Source organism: Rhagoletis pomonella, unplaced genomic scaffold (genome assembly GCF_013731165.1).
Source record: "Rhagoletis pomonella isolate Grant_MI unplaced genomic scaffold, Rhpom_1.0 Rhpom_scaffold_01013, whole genome shotgun sequence".
In the NCBI taxonomy this organism is placed as follows: Eukaryota; Metazoa; Arthropoda; class Insecta; order Diptera; family Tephritidae; genus Rhagoletis; species Rhagoletis pomonella.
Window position 1 is genome coordinate 27,807 of NW_023459567.1, and position 25,972 is coordinate 53,778.

Here is a 25,972-nt window from a genome sequence, read left to right on the forward strand (position 1 = left end):
TCCTCGCCGTCAGGTTTTCAGTTTTGTGATATGTGCGACCCCCTCTACCCCCCCATGTTATTTTCTTTGAAAAGTAAACAAAGAATATGAAGACGAAGCATAAAGGAAAAAATGCAAGCAATTTTGTAGCAAAAGTTTGTGCTAACCAATTTATTATTTTTGTAAGTGTTTTTGCAACCAATTACCGCGCATTTCATTTTAATTACATTTGCACAAAAAAATTATTTAAAATCGCTTAAAAATCACTGAAATAAACCACCGGCAAAATACAAAATAAAGAAAGAAGCAAAACAGAAATAGCAAATTTCAAAATTACGAACGTCACACACTTTTTTCTCAGTTGCTATTACAAATGGCGGCTTGTCAACCGGTCAGATCTGTTCTAATTGGTTCATGGACACGGTGCGGCGAACAAAGGTGGCGCCGTCAGTGATACCGCTACTTTGGATTTGCCGATTTTGACTAGGGTTGCCAGATTTTGAAACGGAAAAAGGAGTACATTTATATTTTCGATAGAAAAAAGCAGTAAATGACATAAGAAAGGAGAACAATTTCTTTTTTTAATCTTTTGTGCAATTTATTGTTACAAATTACCATTAATTAGGTACAAACAAACAAAGATATCTTAGAATTCTTTTTCAAAGCAACAATAAATGTGAAAATTAAATAACTATACGGGTTGGCTTTCCAATAGGGGTGGTGACGTGGCACCTTTTCCGACCTTTTTGGAGAGGGCATGAATAGGGCTGCCAGATATCTCTGTTGCCCAAACCGGGGCACTTTAGAGAGGGCCTCTTAAACTTTGTGCTAAACTCGGGAAAATTCAATAAATTTGCATACAAATTAGCAACATTCTAATCAGACTTTTTATAAAAATGTTTAAAATGAAGTTTTCCGGCCCATTAAATTTTAGTGATTTTTGGTATTGTTTTTACTGAGAGTTTCTCAGAGAGGCTCAAAAGCTACATTTTCAAAATTTTTCTAAAAGACCTCCGAGCCAATAATTTTGTACGACACTGTACGTACTTATAAGTCTAGGTTTCATGAAAGAAAAAAATGTAAGTACAAGATAACATTAAAATATCAGTCATATTTTTCGTTGCTGTGAACTTGTTTCAAAACTTCTGTCTTTTCCTTAATATAATTGTAAAACTCTGTGCACGTCATTTTGAACGTATTTAGGTACATATACTAATCATCAACTGATGCTTGTGTAAAGTTCAACTATCTCTAAATGTAACTATTTCACAAATTAAACCGGGGCACTGAGAAAAAGAAGTTTAGAATTAAAAAAGCGTGCTACATTAAAAAAATACGCATATGAAAGAGCACCAACCCAACTCGTAATACATTTAAGTATACAAATTTTAGTATGTATAGAAATATTCAATTCAAATACGCCCATATTAAAATGAAGCGATTTGCAATTACCGATTGCTTTTTCATAATTAAGTTAAAAAATATTTAAATTCCATGCTGGTTGTAATGGGAATTGAACCTTGACCCTCTGGAAATTAGCAAATTGTGGCAAGCATCTTCGCGCACTCAGCTACAGCTAGACATGTAAATGTCCATTTAAATGCTGAGTTTGAATCAACACCACGCGTGCGTGTTATGAAAGTATTATTTTTAAATACGAACATTTTTAAACGATAATCAAATAGAAAGTATTCATGTTTACCATGCGTTATTTCCCTCAGTGAATTCATAACATTTTTCTGAATATTACAATTTTTTTTCTTAGTGTAGTGATTTTTGAACTTTTATTCAAGTTTGTGCAATCAAATCAAAAACCGGGGCACTAAAACGAAACCCGGGACATTTTAAGGTTGGACCGGGACACCGGGACAAATAGTCTAAAACCGGGACATGTCCGGGAAAACCGGGACGTCTGGCAGCCGTAGGCATGAACCGCCATTGACAAAAATGTTACTCCCGACCACCTAGGGCCCCTATCGCTCCCTAGGGACTGGGGCAGAGATATCTGTTGCCAAAACGGGACACTTAAGGGTGGGAAAGGCCTCTCGCTCCCTTCCCTTTCGTTTCGACAAAAATTACGTACGAAAGTATGTAGTAAAATTTTATTTTGACAAACAAAAAAAAAACATAAAAAAATGAGATCATGAGATCATTACAACGTACACCAGCAAAACAAAACAATTTATCACAGCTAAAGCACAGAGAATTTTTCACAATGCATGTACCTTTTTTGTTCCTTATAAAAATACAGTTTATACTAAATACATCACAAAACATAAACAAAAATTTCTAAACTTTGTGCAAAACTCGGGAAAATACAATAAATTTGCATACAAATTCGCAACTTTCTATTCAGACTTTTTTATAAAAATGTTGAAAATGAAGTTTTGCAGCCCATAAAAATTTAGTTGATTTTTGGTATTGTCTTTACTGAGAGTTTCTTCCATACAAACTACTTATGTTCGACATTTTTTGGTATGTGGAAGACACTGTTAGCAAAAAATAAATAATTGCAAAAAATCAACGAAATTTTCTGGTAACTTCAGACTTGCACTTTACTAATTGGCTCAACAGCTACATTTTCAAAATTTTTCTAAAAGATCTGATTAGAAATTGTGATCTGATGAAAGAGTCTCCGAGCCAATAATTTTGAACGGCGCGGTACTTATAAGTGATTTAGGTTTCACGAAAGAAACAAAATTAAATACAAGGTAACATTAAAATATCAGTAATTTGTTTCGTTGCTGTGAACTTGTTTCAAAACTTCTGGCTTTTGCTTAATATAATTGTAAAACTCTGTGCATGTCATTTTAATGTATTTAGGTACATATTATATTAATCATCAACTATTGCTTGTGCAAAACGTGCTAAATTAAAAAAAAAAAAATCGCATATGAAAGGGCACCAACCCAACTCGTAATAAATTTAAGTATACAAATTTTAGTATTTAGTATAGAAATATTCAATTCAAATACGCCAATATTAAAATGAAGCGCTTTGCACTTAAAGGATGCTTTTTCATAATTAAGTTAAAAAAAAAAAATATTTGAATTCCATGCTGCCTGTACTGGTATTTGAACCCTGACGCTCTGGAAATTAGCAAGTTGTGGCAAGCATCTTCGTGCACTCAGCTACAGCCAGACATGTAAATGTGCATTCAAATGCTCAGTTTGATTCAACACCACGTGTTCGTGGTATGAAAGTATTGTTTTTAAATACGAACATTTTAAAACGATATTCAAATAAAAAATATTCATGTTTACTATGCGTTATTTCCCCCAGTAAATTCATAAAATTTTTCTTAATATTACAATGCGTTGTTTCTCTCAGTGTAGTAATTTTTATTCAAAATTTGCGCAATCAAATCGAAAACCGCGACACTTAAACGAAACCCGGGACATTTTAAGGTTGGACCGAGACTCCGGGACAAATAGTCTAAAACCGGGACATGTCCGGGAAAACCGGGACGTCTGGCAGCCCTACTAGGGACCCCTTAGAAAAATGACCAAAAGTCACAATTTTCACTTGCGCTTTTTCGTTTGAAAAAGGTTGAATATTGATTTGCACGGGACATTTTATATACCCTTGATAACAAAAGAGGTGCCTGCCCATCTTCTACTTAGTAAGGGTTATAATCCCTAAGCGCGGCCGAAAAGTGGGAGGAAATTAGCCTATATTTACAGAAGATATGTAATAAAGTAACCGACGAAGACTTGCGTGCCGCTTTTCTCCCAAACCCCCTGGTAAACCCAAATGAGGGTTAAATCTAAAAACTATACAATAACGACTTTTTTTACTTGCGCTTCTCTCTCAAAGTGTTTATCGCCGGTAAACCCAAATGAAGGTGAAAATTTAAAAACAAATTAATAAAATTGAAGTAAAATCTGTGGATAATTAACAATAAACTACTTTTTTCGCAAAATCTATAAAGGCCAATTTTATTTTTCAAACAAAACTGTGCAACAGTTATTATATATTATTATTATAAAGGAGTACATTTCCAGATATTTTTTTGGGAGTACATGGGAGTACATTGCAATAAAAAGGAGTACGTTTACTCCCAAAAGCAGTACGTCTGGCAACCCTAATTTTGACAGTTGTGGTAACTTGTAAATAAACCTTTGTTTACAAATCAGCGAAAGAGAAATTTGAATTATAAGTGAAAAATCAGTTTAAATTGTGTTAATTTGCAATTTGTGAGTGATTTTTGAGTTGAAGACAGCGTAAAAACTAATACAATGAAGTGCTGTGTGTTAAATTGCGACAGCCCCCAAGATGCAAGAAGCGTAGGTGCAAGTGTCGCGCGGACGAATCGCTGCATTTTGTGTACATAGGGCACGACAATGCCGTTCCCGAAATGTTTCTCTATTATTATATTAACAGCATTTCCTCACAATGATTTTGTTTCTGCTACACGCAGCCTCCATTTGCAAGTTAGCTAATCAATCCCACAGAGATGCTGCTGCAGTTTTCTGCAACAGCCTTTGTATAAGACATCATGTCCCATCACTGATTTAATTACATGTGTATAAGCCATAATGTCCCATCACTGATTTAATTACATGTATATATTTTTCGTATTCAGTGGCATCACTTGTTTCTTTAGTTTTTTGTGGTTCTGTCGTTTCTCTGTTTCGTAGCGCTGCACATTGGCAGGCATAAGATTAAAATTGTAATTTGCTTATTATTATTATACAAATAAAGATCGACTCGGACAGACGAGTCCTCTGTGCAATAAATTATCATTGTTGATTTGATAGCGGTTGGATTTTTTGGAGCGGCCAACGAGTGGACGTCTGAATGTATCAAGGAGTTTCTGATACATTTTTGGTGCCTCCTGTGAGGAACAATTTTGAGGTGCATTCGCGAACAAGCGATCGAGGAAGTCTCGCTTGGATTGGCAGTGCAGCTGGAGTTACCGGCAAGGGCTCCACATATTTAGTTCGTATAACGGAGTACTGAGACTTTGCCAGAAGTGCGGCAATAGCGGTGATTTGTAGTCGCTTCGAGGTGGCACAACAACAACTCGTGAGCCGTTTAGAATTAACTGTTCGATAAGCCGCTAATCAACGTTTGCTTTGTGGCGTGATTAGGCAGATATCATTTTCTTGGGAAAACTGTACAATATATATTGCGGGATGACGTCTTTGAATTTACGTACTTCCGCGAAGTCATCGATTACGCGGATTTTTAATATGGTTCATACAGAGGACTACAGTCCAGACCAGGTCGAAATAGAGCACAGTACTGGGATCGTTTCGTTGAACATCATTTGGACTTAGTCGGACACTGTACGCTAGCACGGAAGAGCAATTCAACAAGGTTTGCATTAAATTACGTCGCTTGCTATTGCAATGCACTCCTGTTGAGCATGACTTCGTGCTGACCCAAGCAGCGGATTTGCGGCTAGATCCTGTTTCCATACCACCCTTCGATGGTCAGGTGGAGAACTGGCTTGTGTTTAAAGACATGTTCGAGACAATGGTCCACCAACGGACAGATCTCGAGCTAACATACAAGCTTAGTAAATTGCGGCAGTACGTCAAGCCTGAAAGTGTCCCAATGGTCACTGGGTTGCATACTGGAGGATATGAAGAGGTTTGGGCGGAACTGAAGCGTCGCTATGACAACCCCTATCTGCTGTCACAAACCCATGTGCAACGTATACTAGCTTTGCCAACTGGCACGGGACACACAGAAGGTGCTCCGTGATATCATCGACTGTGTACGTAACAGCTTTCGTGCATTATCTGTCATGGGGTTGCCGGTAACACAATGGGATGCACTTGCGATTCCAATATTGCTGCCAAAGCTGCCGGTAGCAGCAAGAAATGATTGGGGCATGAGCCTCAAAGACAACGATATTCCCCGATTGGAAGAGTTATTGAGTTTCATCGAGCGTCGCGCGATGAATATGCCGGCTGCATCGTCTGTGTCGCATGGTGTGATCACCTCTTCACGGCATACGGCACAACGTGGGGCTAGAGCACACCTAGCGTCTGCACAAGCGAATGGTGCGAATACTTCAAGTTGTCCACATTGTTCGGAGAACCATCTTCTTGCCAAATGTCATCGCTGGCGGAATCTTGCAGTAACGGCTCGTTGGGAGACCGTTAAACGTTTGCCTTTGCTTCAACTGTCTACGTGACGGCCATGTTACGCGTGATTGTTCAGCGGGAGTTTGTACGGTTTGCCGCCAAAAACATCATACACTTCTTTGTCGCAGTCCGACTGTTGGTTCGGGTACTAGCATGGCCACCGGTTCCCACCAAATGGATTCAACGAATTCAAAGCCAGAACCTACAGTATCGCAGCCTCAGGTCTTCCCACGCGGTGAACAACAGTCAAATGTAGTTCAGTCTTTCTTGGTTCATGGTGATCACGTCGTGTTGTTGGCCACTGCGCAGGTTTTGCTCGCTGATCATCAGGGCAACCTACATAAATGCAGAGCTTTGTGTGATATGGGATCTCAGGTGAGCTTTTTATCAGAATCTATGTTTCATCGTTTGAATCTTCGTAGAAGACGCTGTGTCATGACTATTGAAGGCGTCGGCCAAAACTCAACGTACACTAAGGCCATTACCACCCTTAACCTGCGTTCGAGGATTGGTGAAGGGGTCGACATTAGTTTCAACGCTTACATTTTGAATTCGACCACTTCATCGACACCAGCGATTCCTGTAAACAAAGCCGCCTATGAGTACTTAAGTGGTCTACAACTGGCTGACCCTACATTTGGTTTACCGGGGTGCATCGATTTGCTTATCGGTGCTGATATTTGGAGCACCATCCTCCAAGATGGAGTGGTATCAGGAGGCTGTGATAAACCATGTGCATTGCGTACTCGACTCGGGTGGATTGTGTTGGGCCCGACTAATGCCCAATCGCACGAATCCAAGCCTCAGTCCTTAAGTACCAAATTGAAAGACCATGATCTTGATGAGCTTCTTCGAAAATTTTGGGATGCGGAAGAACCACCTGAAGGCAGCTATGTGGAGGACTGCGAGCAAATATTCATGGACACGTTTTCGAGGAATCCCGATGGTTGATATGTCGTACAAATTTTATTCCGATTCAATGCTCCGGTACTTGGAAATTCCCATAGTGGTGCCCTTCGTCAATTCTTTCATTCGCGCGAAATTCCGCGCGGTGTTTAATGCCTCGGCAAAATCGAGCAATGGCATATCATTGAACGACACGCAACTGGTTGGTCCCCAATTGGAGGACAATCTCGTCCAAATCCTCCACAGATTTCGACGGATTCAAGTTGCCATTAAGGCGGACGTGGAGAAGATGTTCCGTCGGGTCGAGGTGGATAAAAGGCATCGCAAATGGCAGCAGATTCTCTGGCGGTATGGCTTGTGGACCGTACAACGCTATTCGCACATTGCAACAGTGCGCCAGTGATAACTTTTCAGTTATCCACAATGTTAACCGGGCAGCTGAGGCCAAGGAGAGCATCCTCTCAAACTTTTACGTCGATGATTACTTGGATAGTGTAGATACTACTACAGAGGCAATCGAGCGTGCTCGTAATGTCGGCAAGATCCTGCGCCAAGGCCATTTCGTTTTGAGTAAGTGGAACTCCAATTGCGCGCTGACCTTGACGGCTCTTGTGGATGCATCAGTTGCCACCACCGAGTCGTTTCCGAGTAATTCTGATACCACTGTACTGGGCTTGCACTGGAACCCTAATAATGACACTTTATTTTACAAAGTACGGTTGCCGGACCTCGATGCAATTCCTACTAAACGCAACGTACTTAGCGATGTCGCACGATTATACGACACATCGGGATTATTGTCGCCGGTGATCGTATGGGCCAAGATTTTTATTCAGATGCTTTGGAAGGCAGAGCTGCCATGGGATACAGCATTACCAGGCTATTTACGAGATTAATGGTTAACATTTCGGAATGGGTTGTACCAGCTTTCCAGTATTCAGGTCTTGCGTTGGCTGGGCATGACCAAGACGTCCACGGTAAACTTGCACGGCTTCTGTGACGCCAGCAGCAAAGCTTACGCTGCGGTCGTCTATGTGCGCATCGAAGATCCAGAGGGTGCGGTTCGCGTATCCCTGGTTGCGGCCAAAACAAGGGTAGGACCCAGTAAGGGTACTACAATTCCACGAATGGAACTCAGTGCAGCACAACTACTCGTTATGACGATGGAAGAGATTCGTCACGCCTTGCGACTGGACAGCGCAGATTGTATGTATTGGAGTGATTCGACCATTGTCCTCCACTGGATCCAGAAAGCACCGACCGTATTGAAGCCGTATGTAGCCAAACGTGTGGCATTCATACAAACTCATTCTGAAGTGAAGTATTGGCGACACATCCGAAGTGAACACAACCCAGCAAAATGCGCCAGTCGTGGCATTCCACCAACAGCGCTTGAAGATCATCTACTCTGGTGGACTGGTCCACCAACACTTGCTTCAATCGTATCACCGAGTTGCCTGCTTTGACTGACGAAGAACAACAGACAGCAACGTTGGAGAGCCGCCCCCCTCGCAGCTTGGTGACCGCTGCGACATGTGGGTTATTGCACACGGCATTCGGTGGCAGGCGAATTCCTTTGGTGGAGAAGTTTAGCCGTCTGAATAGACTGCTTGACACTACGGCACGTCTACGACGAATCTTACCTGCATTCCGAGGTCACCGAGGTGATCCGCTGACCACAGAGGAGAGGGCATGGGCCCTTGAGCTTCACATTCGACAGTCACAAGGTAATGTGTACCTATCAGATATTAATTCGCTCAGATCTCATTCCAGCATAAGTTCCACAAGTAAGCTAGTGTCCCTGAATCCCTTCTTGGACGAAAAACAGATACTTCGAGTCGGTGGTCACTTACAGAGAGCAGAGTTGTCATTTAATCAACGGCACCCGATTATTCTAGCGAAGGATGGAGCACTATCATGGCTGCTTATCGCCGATGCCCATGAGAAGTGTATTCATGGTGGCATTCAAGGGATGATGCAGTATTTGCGCCAACGTTTCTGGATCGTACACATGCGCGCATTGGCCAAGACGTTTGTCCATCGATGTGTTGTATGCCGCCGTCATCAGCGAATCACCCAACAACAACAGATGGCATCGCTCTCGAGATCGAGGGTATTGGTTGCACCACCGTTCACTCACACAGGCCTCGATTACTGCGGCCCAATTAATGTGCGATTGGGTGGTAAGAGGTCGAACGTTTTGACCAAGACTTATGGTGCGATTTTTGTCTGCATGGCCTCCAAGGCCGTGCATATAGAGCTGGCTGAGAATTTGACAACCAGGGCATTTATTGACGTATACGACCGCTTTACAAGCCGACGAGGTATTTGCGCCATACTTTACAGCGATAATGGTACGCAATTTGTTGGAGCCAATAAACAGCTGCAGCTTGACTTGGCGGAATGGTCGAACACGCAAGCGAAACAACATGTAGCCGCTGTAGGTACGAAGTGGAGATTCATCGCTCCTGCAGCTCCGCATCATGGTGGACTCTGGGAGGCCGCTGTGAGATCTGCGAAGATACACCTGTACCGGACGATTGGTCGTCAAACATTGAGATTTATCGAACTAAGCACTCTACTAACTCGGATAGAAGCGTGTTTTAATTCCCGCCCACTGGTGGCTCTTCACGATGATCCCGAAGGTGGTCTCGCACTTACTCCTGGAGAGTTCCTCATTGGACGACCGCTTGTTTCTCGCCCCGAGCCGGCAGTGCCTGATGTTCCTGAGAATAGTCTCAAGTATTGGCAGCGGCTGCAGCGCATGTATGAACATTTTTGGAAGCGATGGCAGCAAAACTACCTTACTTCGCTTCAGGCACGTGGTAAATGGGTACGTCCTCATCCCAATCTTCAACGCGGCGACGTAGTACTTATCCTCAACGAGAATCTTCCACCAGCTCACTGTCGTATGGCACGAGTCATCGATGTACATCCTGGCGACGATGGCCTAGTGCGCGTCGTAACCGTCGAGTACAACAGCGATAAGAGGACAGACGAAGGTCTCTATGTAAAGCATCGATGTCAGCGACCGGTTCAAAAGCTTTGCCGGCTAACTGGTCCCAACGAAGAGATCCTGAACCGTGACGGTTTAGCCGGGCAGGATGTATAAGCCATCATGTCCCATCACTGATTTAATTACATGTATATATTTTTCGTATTCAGTGGCATCACTTGTTTCTTTAGTTTTTTGTGGTTCTGTCGTTTCTCTGTTTCGTAGCGCTGCACATTGGCAGGCATAAGATTAAAATTATAATTTGCTTATTATTATTATAAAAATAAAGATCGACTCGGACAGACGAGTCCTCTGTGCAACAAATTATCATTGTTGATTGGATAGCGGTTGGATTTTTTGGAGCGGCCAACGAGTGGCCGTATGAATGTATCAAGGAGTTTCTGATACAGCCTTAATTGCAAAGCAATTGAGTGCATTAAAACGTTTGCCGAAGCAGCCTCAATTGCAAAGCAATGGAGTGCATCTAAAATGTTCACTGTTCTCTAATAGATTAGGTGAAAAATGCAATATTTTCGCATTTAGCAAAATTAAAACACGTTTTTCGCTGTAAAGTGAACTGCTTTGGCAGTTTCAACTCGTTCTTCTTTTCGCTCTATTCTTTGTTTACTTGTGGTACACAAATGTCAACGCCCAGGACGGCGCAATCTTGTATTCTATCATTCTTGGTTCATGGATCAGTTTGGGGCTAGAGCTGGAAAACTATCGATGGTCGAGCCATAAATCATGAACCAAAAATACAAGATCACGTAAGAACGCGACGTTGTATTTGTAACTGGTTTTGAGAAAAAAGTTTGCGAAAGCGGGTTCGTCAGCTGAGCATTTGTTTACATCACAAGCACCACTATTTTACACTTTTATTTAAGTAAAGAAGAGTTAATTCAACATGACAACAAATTTTCAAGCATTTTATTGCATCATTTTACCTAAATTGTGCGCTTAAAGTGGCTGACAATAATTTTGGCTAATTTTGGTTTTCGTTGTTTTCTTTGCTTTGTTTACTTTTCGCTCGTTTTCCAGTGAAACAAGATGGCGTTGAACCCGCTAAAAAAATCGACTTTTTCACTCTCTTGTTCTTACGTGATCTTGTGTCTTTCGTTCATGGCCATAAATAACAAAAACAAATAACTTATAGCCCGAACACAATGAATACGACAAGCTACAACCACAGCTGTCAAATTACTACTCTTATGTAGATAATTATTTTGGCGACGACCGGGCTACGCGACGGCTGTAGTTGTAGCCAGATTAGATCTATTTCTATTTTTCTGGCGACAGATAAGGTTCTTCCTCTTCTTTTATGTCAAACTCATACAAATTCATGAAGTCGCTGCCGCGTTCAACGAAATCATGTCGCCATCGACAAAGCGTTTGGATAATGAAGATGGCAAATTGGAAGCTGTGGTCGTAGGTCGTCGTTTTCAATGTGTTCAGAACTTTAAGGACGAGCACACCTAAAAGTTAAACATTTTAAAAATAGAATTATTAACAAAAATCAACAAAACCAACAACCACATGATCAAGTTTAAATAGTTCTGGAATAGCTGCGCTTGTATGTAGTTGGCTTAACAAATGAAAAAGTGGAAAAAAGCAACAAGTATTAAGGCGGACTTAGCACAGTGCGTAGGCAACTGGCTTTTCATTAAAAACGGCCTCAAGCTCAATACAAATTGTTGAATGTATTTTTTTTGTGTATGTTACCGCATAACTTTGGACGACGTTAACCGATTTCGATAATTCTTATTTCATCGGAAAGGTGGTACCTCAAGGGTACCGATAATTCGTGAAGAAATTAACGATAATATTAAATTTTTATATGAGAAGTCGTTTTTGTTTTTTGCTTAAAAATTACTTGTTGTATTATGGATTTGTCATATTTTTGTGATATTTATATACTTTAGCATAAAGAAATTGAACAACTTGAACCAAATCCAACATACATGCCTGATAGTTTGACCGCTCCTCAAAACTGATACATTATTGACTGACAAACTTGATGGACAATGTGTAGCTCGCATAACTTTCTTCTGCAAGCAGGTGAACACGGCCAGTACAATGAGAAAAATATGTGCTGTCCCTTTTACTCAAAGGAAGCCGGCTGAATTCATAGTTTTGTATACAATTCTGCTGTATTAACATACGTTGTAAGTGCAGTGAGAAGTACGTGTTGTATACGAGCCGAAGCCATATTAATTGTATAATTATAATTGATAGTAGGTCTCAAAAAATCTGCTAATTAAACCACTGTAAGTATGTTGTATTTCTTAGTAATGCTTGTTGATAATCAGCATTTGTTAGTGTTTGGAATGTAAACATATACCTAGGTTAATTTATAAATGTACCCATACACACCAGTGTTGCCACAACTTTTTCTGATTTTTCTCCAAAATCACCAGAAAAAAATGACCAAATTCAACAAGATTTTACCAAACTTAATTTATGGCTGCGTTTCTTTATGCATTCCGGATAATCCCACTTCACAGCCGGAATAAACAGAATGCGTTTGAAATATACGTCAACATATCATCAGGAACGTTCTAAAGAATAAATAAACAAAAAAGTTTATTCCAAACGTTCAGAATGAATAAAGAAATGCAGCCTATGTGCATATATCCAAAGATACCAAGCTTTTCATGCAACCAGCAACATAAACGCTTGGTGGGGATTTCAAACCTGAGTATGGCCGAAGAAATAAATTTGTCGACTTCGCATTGTTTTAAGAACATGGTACTGTATTATGGCTCGTAATGGTATGCTTTGCAGTTGGATATAAAGCGTGGCTACGAATAACTGTTACCCCGGTCTTTTTTGAGAACTAAAAGGCTCCTTTAGAGATTTTGCAAAAAAAAAGTATTTTATTGTTAATTTTCCACAGATTTTACTTTAGTTGTATTAATTAGTTATTACATGTTTATCCCTATTTACATTTGCCAGCAGTTTAAACTTTGAGAGAAAAGTTCATTTGGCACGCAAGTCTTTTTCAGGTGTATTTTTTCTTAGGCTTTGTATAAAAAAATACAAAAAAGAAAAAAACTATAAGGTTGGTCGAATGAATGCCCGTCCTAGTCACCAGTTCTGAGTCTATTCGATTTTTGAGTATGAGACCTTATGTTGAACAAAATGGGAAGTATAAGGGACTCAAAACGGAAAAAATTTGCCTATGGTTACAGAAGATATGGAATAATTTAACTGATGAAGGCCTGCGTGCCAAATGAACTTTTCTCTCAAAGTTTACACTGGCGGCAATTGTAAATAAGGATTAAAATTTAATAAGTAATTAATACAACCAAAGTAAAATCTGTGGAACATTAATAATAAAATACTGTTTTCGCAAAAACTATAGATTACCCTTTTATTTCTCAAAAAAAAAACTGGGTAACAGTTAATCGTCGCCACGCTGTACATCCCCATCCGTGAAAAAAGCTCAGGCCACAAAGCCACACGCTATTAGGCGCATAATGTTCCGTAGAGGGAATACCACTGAGATCCTACGACTTGGCACCATGCCACTTTTTCATGAGGCCGTAAACCTAAAATTTTGCAGCACTTTAAAATCAACATTTCTCCAGTTATGACCAATAAACATACAAACATATGTTAACAAGTCGAAAATATCGCAAAATTCACTGCAGTCGTGAAAGCTTTCGACTCACACATAAAGTTAAGGGAACAAGTGCAGAATAAGTCCCGTTTTTCGAAAATTACCCCTTTGCCACTCCATAGCACCTGCAACATAAGTTTACCATCCCAAAACATTTTGTATAACATTAGAATCAGAAAAAAAGGGCGGACCACGGCCACTTTTCGTTTTTTTTTCTAGCTTAACGGGCCGTATTCTGCACTTATGCCAAAGTTAGGTTGCGTACTGAATTCCGGAATTTTTTTGAACGAACATAACCATTTACATAGAATTCTACTCATATGGTTGCCGAGTTACACCGAAATATTGATGGCAATTGCAAAGCTGACGAACTGATAAGGAAAAGTACGACCATCCACTACCGTCTGGAAAAGGACAAGGTAGATATGACAATAGCCACTTTCAAGCAGTTTGTTAGAGATCACACAACCCTAGTAACCAAGGAACGCCGAAGAACTTTTAGACTTGCGAAACTTTCCGGATTACTTGGCAGATATATCTATAAAAGGAAACGCTTACGACTCACTTCGTAATGTAAAATCAGAAATTCTTTTGACCTATATTACGTGTAGGACCGAATGGAAAAAGTTGCCAAATTGAGAATTATGTTACCAAATTACCAAATATAAATAAAAAAAAAAATGCCAATTTTGGTAAAAAATTTTCAAAGCGGCAACGCTGGTACACACCTACATACAAAGTATCTAACTACAAAGAAGGAAAAATTCACCACTTGAGTGACTCGGTGTTCAAAGTGCGTTCGTAAATAATTGTAATAAGTTACTGGGTTTAAATCAGTGCCCGCCAAACACTTTCCTGGGAAACGAACTATATTGGCCTTTCACATGTACACAATCGGTTTCTTACACGTACACTATCCGAACGTCAAAAGAAAGAGTAGAAGAGCAACAAATTTTATTTAGTTGCATGCAAACAATAGGCGAAGCAGGTTGATGACGCATTAAGGCCTGTATGCAGCTCTCAAGAAAAGCAAAAACTCCATATAAAATGACGTACAAGAAATGGCTAAGAAATTTACTTGAGCCAAATTTCCTTAAGGCAGTACGCAGTTCTTAAGAAATTTCCTACGCTTTCTACTACGGTTTTCTAAAGTTTTTTGTGAAAAAAGAGCACAAGGCAACCCAGGTTTGCAACAGAAATATGTGCCCGTTCCATTATTTCTTGAAGAAAGAGTGAGGCGACAGGCTGTGAGGTATCAAAAATGTCAAAATTCCTTGGACACACACGCGAAATAATGGCAATTTTTTCTTGACCGTTTTCTTGAGAGCTGCATACAGGGCTTTATTGTTGAATAAAGTAGGTACACTGAGCAGAATGAATAAATATTCATTCAAAAATTTTATAACACAATTTTTCGTACATACACCCCTAAAAATAGGTATAAATATTAGAGCTCTTGAAATTGTTCGAATAATTCGATTATTCGAATATTCGAACGTTCGAATGGCAATTGTTTGTACGATTGGAAATCGAATGTTACTATTCGAATAGTTGATTCTCTTCGATTATTCGAATAGTCGCAAAGCTACGATTATTCGAATAACTTCTTAAAATCGAATATTCGATCGTTGTAATAAGTGTTATTTGTCAAAAAAAAAAAAAAGAATTTATAAATTTTGTGTGTTTTTGTGAACATGAGTGCAAGAAAACAAAGTTGGGTGTGGAGTTTTTTTACGAAGTGCAGTGATGGTAAGCAAGTTACTTGCTCCATTTGTGGAGCAGTCCTTAGTTTCCACTACTCCACTTCCTCGCTAAGCACTCACTTGAAACAAGTCCATAAGAAGGAACCGATTCGTGGTGGTGGCATGTAAGTACAAATAAAGAAAAATATAAGTTATAAGTAAAATATAGAGCACAAGCTTGTTACACATATGTAGAACACCGGACACGAATATCGATGCAACAAGTGGTGAATGCGTTGAAACGCAGGCGAGCACCTCGGGTGGCCGTAAGAGAAAAAAGCACGACACCGTTCATGACTGCACATTTGAACGTCAGGAATTGATATCTCGTGGAGTGGCACGCCTAATCGCAAGTAACATGTTACCAATCTCCTTCCTTTCCTCTGAAGGCTTTCGCGACTTTATGAAGTTATTGGAACCAGGATACAAAGTTCCCTCTCAACAAAGTATACTCTCACGCTTACAATTGTTTTATAATGACGTAAGAGAAAAAATTGCAAACGATTTGGCGGAGGTAGAAAGCGCATCAATTTCAGTGGACGAATGGACATCAAGAACTCAAGATTGTTATTTATCAGTCGAAGCCCAGTATATTGACAAAAATAGTGAATTGTGCAAAGTTACACTTTGTAACGAGCAACTAGAAGGTAAATCTATTAAAATAACTACCTTGTATGTAGATATATAAAATAAACACATACACTCATACATACATGCATAATTTGTGTTTTAATTTTAAGACATGTCAATTGTTTAAATAATTTGTATTTATAGACCGACCAAATGCTGAAAACATTGCATCCGCAATAGAAGTAGTTTTAGCCGATTGGAACATTTCCGACAAAACGCAAGCGATAACGCACGACAGTGCATCAGTCATGAATGCAGCAGCGCAACAACTTTTTAATATAGGGGACAGCATCAAGTGCAGCGCTCACCTTTTGCAGCTTGTGACGCATTAGCAGCTGTACCTGATTACGATAAAATTTGCAAAAAAGGACGAAATTTAACAGCACATTTTCATCGCTCAAATATTGCCATAACTGCACTAGTAAACCGCCAAGTACAGTTGGGGATAAAGGAAAATCGACTCATACAATGCTGCGAAACACGTTGGAACTCCAAATATTACATGTGTGAGAGGCTGCTTTTGAATCGAAATGCAATCTGCCTAGTTTTATCAGATAAAACCGTTACAAAAACTTGCGATGCGCTGAGGCTAGAAATGCAAGAGAAGGAGTGGGGTGAAATGCAGAACTTGGTTGACATTTTGAAACCTTTTGATAAAGCGACTGCAGTGCTATGTGGTGGCAAAAATGTGACATTGTCTTTAGTGCGACCTTTAATACACCGTCTTATTAAAAACCACATGGCCGCATCGTCGGAAGACGATGCAAATAAATATATATTCAAAGAAACTGCACATAATTCCCTTTTTGAAAGGTTCAATATGGGTTGTGTTTTAGAAAAAGTTTCAGCTCCAATAATTTCCTAATTTTTAGACCCCAGATATAAGAACCTTAATGATGAAGATTCGCAAACAAAACACAAGGTTTATGACTTTATCAGAAGCCAACTTCAAGTAAGCAATGTCATTAACCAAGAAACAGACAGCGTAGTACATACCGACTTGGATTTTTTGTTTGATGGTGAAATCCCAACAAATAATTTTATGTCACAAATCGACTCTTATTTGGCTGAACCTCAGATCGGCCACAACATTCATCCCCTAACATGGTGGAAAAATCACCGTGCTATTTATCCGGAACTTTTCAAATTAACCGCAAGATATTTGTGCATACCAGCTACATCGGCAGAGTCCGAACGCACTTTTTCAATTGCTGGGAATATTGTCACGCCACGTAGAAGTTGTTTGTCACCGCAAAATGTTAGCCTTCTTACATTCCTGTATAATAATAAGCGTTTCTTCACAGATATGTGTCCATTTTAATAACTTAATTATTCCTCTTAGAAGGTAAAATGCATTTTATGTGATTTTTTAACCTGTTCATTTATATTGTTGCTGAATAATTACAAAATTGTCTCAAAACAAACTTATGTTCCTACATTTCAATTTATTTAAATGTGTACATACTTATTCCTACACACATTTCAACATTCGAATAATCGAGCACCAGTTATTATTCGAATAATTGACTACGAGCAGGTTATTCGAATAATCGACAGTGAGCGATTATTCGAATACTGCTAATCGAATTTCACTATTCGAATAGTATCATATTCGAATAATTCGAATATTCGATTAATCGAATATCAAGAGCTCTAATAAATATGGTACCAAGTCGTGCTTTTCTTCATATTAAAAGAACTTTGTGAATTATGTATTTTTTTTAATACCAGACTACTCCTCAATTAAAACATACAATATGTTTTGTTATTTATCTTTTGGTTTAATCGTTATTTTAAATTGTTCTTAAATGTCAAGTTTTACCTAATTTTAAAATAAATATATATTAGATATATATATTTTTATTTTATTTCTACTTGAAATCAACGAAACTTTCTTTTAATGTTCAGAGAGCTCGAAGCACGTTATATTTTTTGCTCAGAAATCCACACTTAAATTATAAAAAAATAATAATTTTGTACAATACATACAAAATTTTACCAACTTTCTTCTTTCTTAGCGCCGTTAACTTTCATTATATGTTTCTATGTTGTTCAGATCTAAACGGCAAAAAAACATACCAAAGTTTTTATAATAAGTAATACAACACAGAAATTTTTTTCCGTGCATTACCACCAACACATTCTCATTTTTTGTTTCATAGCTAATGCATTCTCATTTTAAGACTTTGCTCTTTTTGGCGGGCACTGGTTTAAATCATGATCAGGCATGGGCAGAGAACGAGCACATGGTCAAAGAGCGTAATCATCATGTGTACGTATACAAGCAAGAGCGTAACGATGAGAACGCGACAGCATGCAAAATGACCCAGTAGAAATCTTAAGCATACAACATCGCTGTTGGTGGCATGAGCTTGCTGCTGCGTATACATGCCAGTATAAATGAACCTTCATTTCCATTTAACACATGTGGTTTCTCAGAGCGTATGCGTACCTTAATCATACACTTGTATTACTGCTGTATGCATATGGCTGTATTAATGTTTCAAACATACAAAAATGCATTAATGGAACAGTATTAAAGCATTCTTACAAGATCCCCATATGTAAATGCTACTTTTCTGATACATTTTAATATACGGGGATATACAAACAAGTAGCACTTACATATGCAAATGCATATCTTGTAAAAGCTCGTTTGTGATGAAAATAGTATCGCACAACACGTCCGTTCACTAAAATTTTTGTACAAGACTGAAAATATTACAAAAATTCCACTTCAAATTAATCAAGAAATGTACTTAAAACAACGACAACGTACATTCGCTTGCAATTCGCTAGAATTTGAATTTATTCGTGGAAATTCATGACTACGAATGAATTGTTCACACTAATTTACTCATATAGCAAGCATCCTTCAAGAATGCATACAACCGATTTCTACTGGGGAATTAGGCACACTAACACATTCTCACTTTTAGCTATCGCTTGGTTTTGGTAGTGCCCACCTCTGATCATGATTCAATAATACAAGGTTGGATAAATATTTAGTTTGTTCCAGTACTTCGGACTAAAACCTGTGGACATGTCAAACTACAATTTTACTCTCTCTAGTGAGAGTAACAGGAGAACAGATGCAGAAGTGTACGGGAGCGCAAAAAGCACTTTTTCCGGCAAACACGTCATTTGGTTTGTTTACTTGTCATTATTACAAGACTGATTTGGCTGAAAGATCACTAAATAACTTAAAATCTATATAATTAATAATAATTGCATATATATTCGAATATTTCATTATTTACTTCCATTTTTTAACAAATGTAAGGTTATTTGCTTTCACCGCATTCTGTTTTTGTACACAAATGCAACTCTACCTATCGTTTGACACTTTTCATGATTTGCCAGAAGAAAAACTCCGGACTAAATCTTGAAACATCATTCTGGGAACAGTTGCTCAGTTACTCGCACTAAAGTGTTCCTAGATACAGAATTTTTGGCGTACGGGAACGACTTTGGACTAAGTCCTGCAAAACCTGCAAATCGTAGACGTAGTGGGAAAAGTAGTCTGGTAGTGCTAAAATGCGTTTTTTGTATATTATATTGAATTAAAATATTAAAGCAGATTCCATTGATCTACACAATAGACAATGAATTAATTTTTTTATGGTGTATTAAACATGCTATATAGATATTAAAAATGCAATAAATGAAAATGAAAGAAAAATCTTACCGACAAATATTCCCAAATATTCAAAATAAACTATGGTTTTATTAAAACTCCAGTATATATTAAATAAAATTAATGGAATTCAAACAAATCCTTTATTCAAAGGGACTATATTGCACACCGTCTTCAAAAGAGTCACAACTCTAAATTTGGCATTTTTGAGATTATGCGCTAAAAGTGTACACAGGGCTTTTATTTACCTTTCAGCAAAAGCTGGATAAAATTTTTGTTATAATTTGTAAAAAAGACCTAAGGTAAAGTCGTCCTAGCCCATATGATTATCATGTGCTAAGAAATAGTTTTTCGCATTTTCTGACAAACGTATTGTTTTGAGTTGTGACTCTTTTGAAGACGGTGTGCAATATGAAGAAATATACAACTAGTAAAGATTCAATTAATACAATGTATATAAATTAATCTTTTTAAAAAATTATTATATTTGTTGCATTTAAAAATTACATGTTCAATATCTTAAATTGATTTACATTTGGTGGACGGACACACAAAGTGATCCTGACCTGCACAAGATAAAAGCTTTATTGATATTTACACTTTCACTTTTATGAGGTGGTATACTTACTTGTAAGTATGTAATGGCTGCACTTCACCAAATAAATCGGTGCAGCAGTAATTCCCAGTGGACTGCACCAGCCAAACGTGGACGGACACACAGAGATCCTAGCACGCAAAACTTATTGGTAACGGCTGCACTTGCTGTAAAACGCAGGTTTTTGAATAACTCCGATACTCTGCAAAGAAATATGTAAATTATTTCTTCAATTCAAAATAGCTCCATTATTTTTGATTTTTTTGGCATGCTTACTTGAATTTGCGCAATAAGAAAATCAATTTCCTCGAAACAATCTACTAACGGCAGTGTTGCCTGTTGAACTTTTTATACGAAGACAATATTTCTCCTTGTCTTTTAGTAGTAGTTTCTATAAATCAAAAAAGAAAGCAACACAGGCTAAGGCAGAATGCGGGAGCGAGACAACTGCCAGGTTATCCAACCTTGTGTTATTGAATCATGTAAATTCAAATCCCCAGCAAGAACGACCTAACGCATTCTCCAATACTCTTAAAAAATTTTCAATAAAAACCAACACATTTGCATATTAGCGATATCCATATGCCATTCTTTGCATTATATAACACGTTATTAATCGCATAATAATATTTGATTGAAAAGAGACAATTACATATAGGATAATATAATAGCGAATTCCATGTAAAAGAAAGAGAAAACAGCTCACACGTGAAACGATTATGCGTTAGATTTCTCCAGGAGCCCTATGTAAAATAATGGAAAGTTTTTGAATATCTCACACAAACTTTTTGTAGTACTAGGCGTATATAACGCATTAGTTAACAGATAGGGTTCTTACTGGGTCCGGCTTGATTAACCATTGCTTTCCCGCTCCTGTAGTGCGATTCCCATTTTTCTTAACGACCGATATTCGTTATTGATAATGAACGACGTTTGTAGCTTGCAGTAGCGAATAGGCTATTCCCAAAAACACACTTAACGACAGAATTCGTTAGACATGTCGATAAAGAAGTTTACGACGATTGTCGTTAATTACAAAGCCAAATGTGGCAATATTGACGTTTGATACTCAATATTTAAAAGAAACTTGTTATTGTTGCGCGTATTATTGTGTCGGGATTGTTGTTTGTGAATACAATATGAAAAAAAGAAGAGCAGGAGCTACTACGGAGCAGTACCATAGGATGCTGAACTGCTTATTTGGCAATAACGGCCTCGTGCAAGGCGAATTTAATAAGGGGGTATAAGCGGTATATAAGTAAAAAATTACAAATTATACGCACAATTACAGTATGAATTACAACAAACACATCATTTTGACATTATGCTTTCCACGTCTAAAAATTCAGCTTTGGCTCTAGTTTTCGACGTAAGGGTACTTGATAATTTCCTTAAATTTAAAGTTTTTTTTTATAAATAACTCCAACAAAGTCCGTTAAAGTCATTTTACCAAACTTTTTCACATGACTATTTTTTAATATAACCTTCACTAAAATAGTCATGTTAAACATTTTATTGAAACAACACTAAAACTGATTTATTTACAAACAAGTTAAAATTGAAGCAAATGTTCAAGTATCGTTATCTCGAAAACTGGAGCTAATCAGACCCAATGCCCCAATTAAGTGAGATCAACTTTTAAAACCTTTGATAATGGTTTCAACTTGCACAGTGTAATAAATAAAAGAAACAATAATAAAAAGCACATCTATATGTGATAAATTTTTATTTATTAGTTATTTTTTATTATAATAGTTTGCTTATCGATGAATTTGGCCTAATTTTTCTCAATAAAAACTTAAAACAATTTTATCCGCAGGCTTTTAAACGACAAAATATTCGTAGCTAGGTTATCGACAAATTTCGTTCGACAACTGTCAAAGCTGCCGACAATATTCGCTAAAAGCGTGCTTGAGAATTGCAGTTAACGACTACTAATACTATGTCTCCATTAAAAGATCTACGTATTAAGATTTAATAAATCTAGTTGCTAAATCTTAACCGTCTCCGTTGCCACAACGAGATATGTTTGACGTTCACATTTTGAAATATTTGAAGTTTGATTATGTATGTTTTTATAAATACAGTTGCGGACATTGATATACACACAAAACGGTAAATAACATTTGCTGAAAGAAAAATTTTTAAAATTCGGTAATGGTTTGGGTGAAATAAACTCTCTTCTTCATAAGCCGAAAATTCAAACGTAGGCCTTTGGTATATCATGAAGACCTAGCTAGCAAAAATGACGGCCAATGCATTTCTTGAGTCGAATTGAGTTCTAGAGGATTTTTTGTGCAATGTTATCGAAGCAGAACCATTTTCTGAATTTTCTAAATTTTATGTCGTAGCGCGTAAAAGATTTATGGGAAGCGAAGAAGACTCTGCATTATATTATCATAAAACATATTTTCTGAATTTTTAGTTTTTAAAAGAGTATATTCTTGATTTATTAAAACAAAAGTTAAGTAAATACTAATAATTTGGCTTTAAAACTAACCAAAATATAAAAACACCCCTAAGAATACGAAATTGCATGTTTTTTTAATCGGCTAGATTTCAATGTCCGCAACTGTATATTGAAAATACAAATGTCATTTGACTTATGGCATGTGAATATGTGGATGCCACACCTTAAAAATTATATTTATTGATCAATATTATTGAAGATTTAACGAAGTTTTAACTTAAATCTACTGCCTTTCGAGATTTAATTTTATATGACAAATCTCGAAAGTTTTAACGTTAAATCTCGTCAGAGGGCTAAATCTTCATTAAATCTTGCAATGGAGACATAGCCTAATGATACGAATATTGTCAAGAAAAATGGGAATCGCACTACTGGTATATGTATACATCGACTTAAAATATTACATTACATTTCGAACGCAGTGCGTGGTGAATATCTCTTGTAACAGCGAAAATATTTTGTGTGAAAATAAATTGACGACGGGAAGTTTTGCTATTAGTCAATTGTTTTTGGCGTTCTTCATACAAATATATTCGACGGCATAAGCGCTTCCAAGTCCATGGCCATGGATGGTGGCGAGCAAGAGCAAAACTTTCGTATGGGCCCGTTGTCGCCACAGGAAATAAAGCCAGACATTTCCATATTAAATGAAAACAACACTAGAGGATTTTCTCCCAAGTCAGCAAGTCCCGTTTCTTTCGGAGCTATCGGATTACAGACAATGAATATTACAAACACAGTAGGAGTTGCAGCAGTTTCAGGTCACAATACGAATCAGATGCAACAGCAACAATATCCCCCAAATCATCCATTAAGTGGATCGAAGCATTTGTGTTCCATATGTGGGGATAGGGCAAGTGGCAAGCATTATGGGGTCTACAGTTGTGAAGGATGCAAGGGATTCTTTAAACGTACGGTTCGTAAGGACTTAACTTATGCTTGTCGTGAGGACAGAAACTGCATAATCGATAAAAGGCAACGAAATCGCTGTCAATACTGTCGATACCAGAAATGTCTGGCTTGTGGTATGAAAAGAGAAGCAGTTCAAGAGGAAAGGCAACGGGGAACTCGCTCCCAGAATGTTCGTACAGGCGATGAATTCAATCCAACTAGCACTGTTAGAGATTTAACGATAGAAAGAATAATTGAAGCAGAACAAAAAAGTGAACAACTTAGTGGAGATAACGCAATGCCATTCCTTCGAGTTGGACCGAATTCTATGGTTCAACCTGATTATAAAGGAGCTGTGTCACATCTTTGCCAAATGGTTAATAAACAACTTTATCAAATGGTTGAATATGCTCGGAAGATGCCACATTTTGCGGAATTGCAACGAGATGACCAAGTACTTTTACTCAAAGCTGGCTGGAACGAACTTCTTATAGCAAATGTGGCATGGTGCAGTATGGATTCCATAGATGCTGATTATGCTACATCAGGTGGTCATGATTCAAATTTCGGACGTCGTTCACCCATACGCCAACCTCAACAACTTTTTCTTAATCATAACTTTTCCTATCACCGTAATAGCGCAATAAAAGCTGGTGTTGCGACTATATTTGATAGAATTCTTTCCGAGCTCAGCGTTAAAATGAAACGACTTAATATTGATCGATCTGAACTATCATGCTTAAAAGCTATTATATTGTTTAATCCGGATATACGCGGCTTGAAAGGGCGCAATGATGTGGAAGTTTGCAGGGAACAGGTCTATGCTTGCCTCGATGAACACTGTCGTACTGAACATCCTGGCGACGATAGTCGATTTGCCCAACTTTTACTTCGGCTGCCTGCTTTGAGGTCCATTAGCCTTAAGTGTCTGGACCATTTGTTTTTCTTTCGCATTATGGGTGATAAACCTTTGGACCAGCTTTTCTTTGAACAGCTTGATGCACAAATGTGTTGAGCAATAATATGCTTATGTATTTATTCACTTATAAAGTGCTTCGCTAGATATTATTCAGCCCTATCGTTAATTCCATGTGAATAAATCGTTCCCATAATTTAACATGCAAAACAAAAACAAATTGGGAAACATTTTTTTTTTGCTTTGTAATTTTTGGGAATATTTGTTCATGTGAAATTCGCGATAGGGCCGATTGATTTGGAACCACCTTTTCAATTATGTTCTTGAAATATATTTCTCTTAGTAATTCACTATTTACTGTACAAAACTTTTTTTAATACAGACATATTGTAAATTAAATAAATGTATTTAATCCCTTAAAATCTAAACGTGATATTAATTCAATGTCAGAAGAGATTGACAACCCGTTAAGAAGTTAGGTCGGTGGGAAAATTTTAGTATGCGAACCGCAAATTTTAGAAAAAAGAGGTATGAGGGGGCACAGTAGGACCACTTGATTTCAAAAAAAGCTACAATTTTTTACAGCAACCCTATAATTTTTATAAAATTTTGTTGTTAAAGTTTATACATATATAAAAAAATGAATAAGATAGCAAAATATGTAGCATCAAACTTGGCGCCGCCGAACTTTCACTATAAAAGCATCGTTATATATATTTTTTTATTCAATATATCGTTGCCTTAATTCACAAAGGCCCTAACCAACACATCATATTTTCGAAAATACATATTTTGGTAGGATCAAGGCGAATTTATATAAGGTAGTGTTACTAGCTCAGCTGATTTCATGTATGTGTTTCGCCGCAAGGCTTCTGATATCAAATTGAAAAATTTTGTTTGAATTTCTACACACACTCTTACAGATCTTGACAGTTTATGCCGCCAAAGCAAAAACAAAATACATGTAAATTTTTGTTTTTGTACTCCTGCTATCACCTTATAATTAATTCGTCTTGGGTAGGATATATTAAAATACAACGTCAACAAATATTTTAAAGTGCTAGAACCAAAAACAACGGAGTTACATGCCACTTTTCAAAAAGCTCTACCTTTTTTTTGATATTCTTTTTATAAGTAATGATTTTTTACTTCTCCTGTAAAATAAAAAATATGTTTTGCATGTGCATGTACGATATTTTATTACTTACATAACATAACTTTTTTGACTGGCCACTGTAAGCTCAGAGGGCACTTGTACAAACTAGGTGTCTGGTCCAGCGACTTGTGTCGCTTCTGCGATGCGGCCAGAGAAACTCCCCTACACCTTATGGAGTGTGAGGCCGTTGCGCGCAGGAGGTATAGGAGCATAGGGCACGTCTGGCCAAGAGAGGAACACATACACTCACTGTCCCCGGTGTCTATTATGAAGTTTATAGACACTCTGGAGCTGGCTGAGGTGTTGTGATGAGCTAGGGGCACAATAGACCTACCGGT

At 37.8% G+C, this 25,972-nt stretch overlaps 5 protein-coding genes across 5 annotated transcripts; all 5 read left to right on the forward strand.

Moving 5' to 3' along the window:
* Window positions 1-6,230: 6,230 nt before the first annotated feature.
* On the forward strand, window positions 6,231-7,028 carry LOC118751818. Its single transcript, XM_036486636.1, has one exon. The coding sequence runs from the start codon at window positions 6,231-6,233 to the stop codon at window positions 7,026-7,028; it is 798 nt and encodes a 265-aa protein (XP_036342529.1).
* A 305-nt stretch (window positions 7,029-7,333) lies between these two features.
* On the forward strand, window positions 7,334-7,879 carry LOC118751820. The gene has a single exon (XM_036486637.1). The coding sequence runs from the start codon at window positions 7,334-7,336 to the stop codon at window positions 7,877-7,879; it is 546 nt and encodes a 181-aa protein (XP_036342530.1).
* Window positions 7,880-9,216: 1,337 nt separating this feature from the next.
* On the forward strand, window positions 9,217-10,095 carry LOC118751821. The gene has a single exon (XM_036486638.1). It carries the CDS (start codon window positions 9,217-9,219, stop codon window positions 10,093-10,095), a length of 879 nt encoding a protein of 292 aa, XP_036342531.1.
* Window positions 10,096-15,048: 4,953 nt separating this feature from the next.
* Window positions 15,049-17,408, forward strand: LOC118751823. Its single transcript, XM_036486641.1, has 2 exons — window positions 15,049-15,986; window positions 16,114-17,408. Exons 1-2 carry the CDS (start codon window positions 15,698-15,700, stop codon window positions 16,299-16,301), a joined length of 477 nt encoding a protein of 158 aa, XP_036342534.1. The 5' UTR covers window positions 15,049-15,697; the 3' UTR covers window positions 16,302-17,408.
* A 5,671-nt stretch (window positions 17,409-23,079) lies between these two features.
* LOC118751822 (protein ultraspiracle-like) lies at window positions 23,080-24,677 on the forward strand. Its single transcript, XM_036486639.1, has one exon. The coding sequence runs from the start codon at window positions 23,231-23,233 to the stop codon at window positions 24,575-24,577; it is 1,347 nt and encodes a 448-aa protein (XP_036342532.1). The 5' UTR covers window positions 23,080-23,230; the 3' UTR covers window positions 24,578-24,677.
* Window positions 24,678-25,972: the final 1,295 nt, after the last annotated feature.

Bases quoted from the DNA above. Each gene is read 5' to 3' on its own strand.
- LOC118751818 (XM_036486636.1), top strand. From the start codon at position 6,231: ATGGCCACCGGTTCCCACCAAATGGATTCAACGAATTCAAAGCCAGAA.
- LOC118751820 (XM_036486637.1), top strand. From the start codon at position 7,334: ATGGCTTGTGGACCGTACAACGCTATTCGCACATTGCAACAGTGCGCC.
- LOC118751821 (XM_036486638.1), top strand. From the start codon at position 9,217: ATGGCCTCCAAGGCCGTGCATATAGAGCTGGCTGAGAATTTGACAACC.
- LOC118751823 (XM_036486641.1), top strand. From the start codon at position 15,698: ATGTTACCAATCTCCTTCCTTTCCTCTGAAGGCTTTCGCGACTTTATG. The intron at 15,987-16,113 runs GTAAATCTATTA...TTGTATTTATAG, and splicing joins TTGTAACGAGCAACTAGAAG to ACCGACCAAATGCTGAAAAC.
- LOC118751822 (XM_036486639.1), top strand. From the start codon at position 23,231: ATGGCCATGGATGGTGGCGAGCAAGAGCAAAACTTTCGTATGGGCCCG.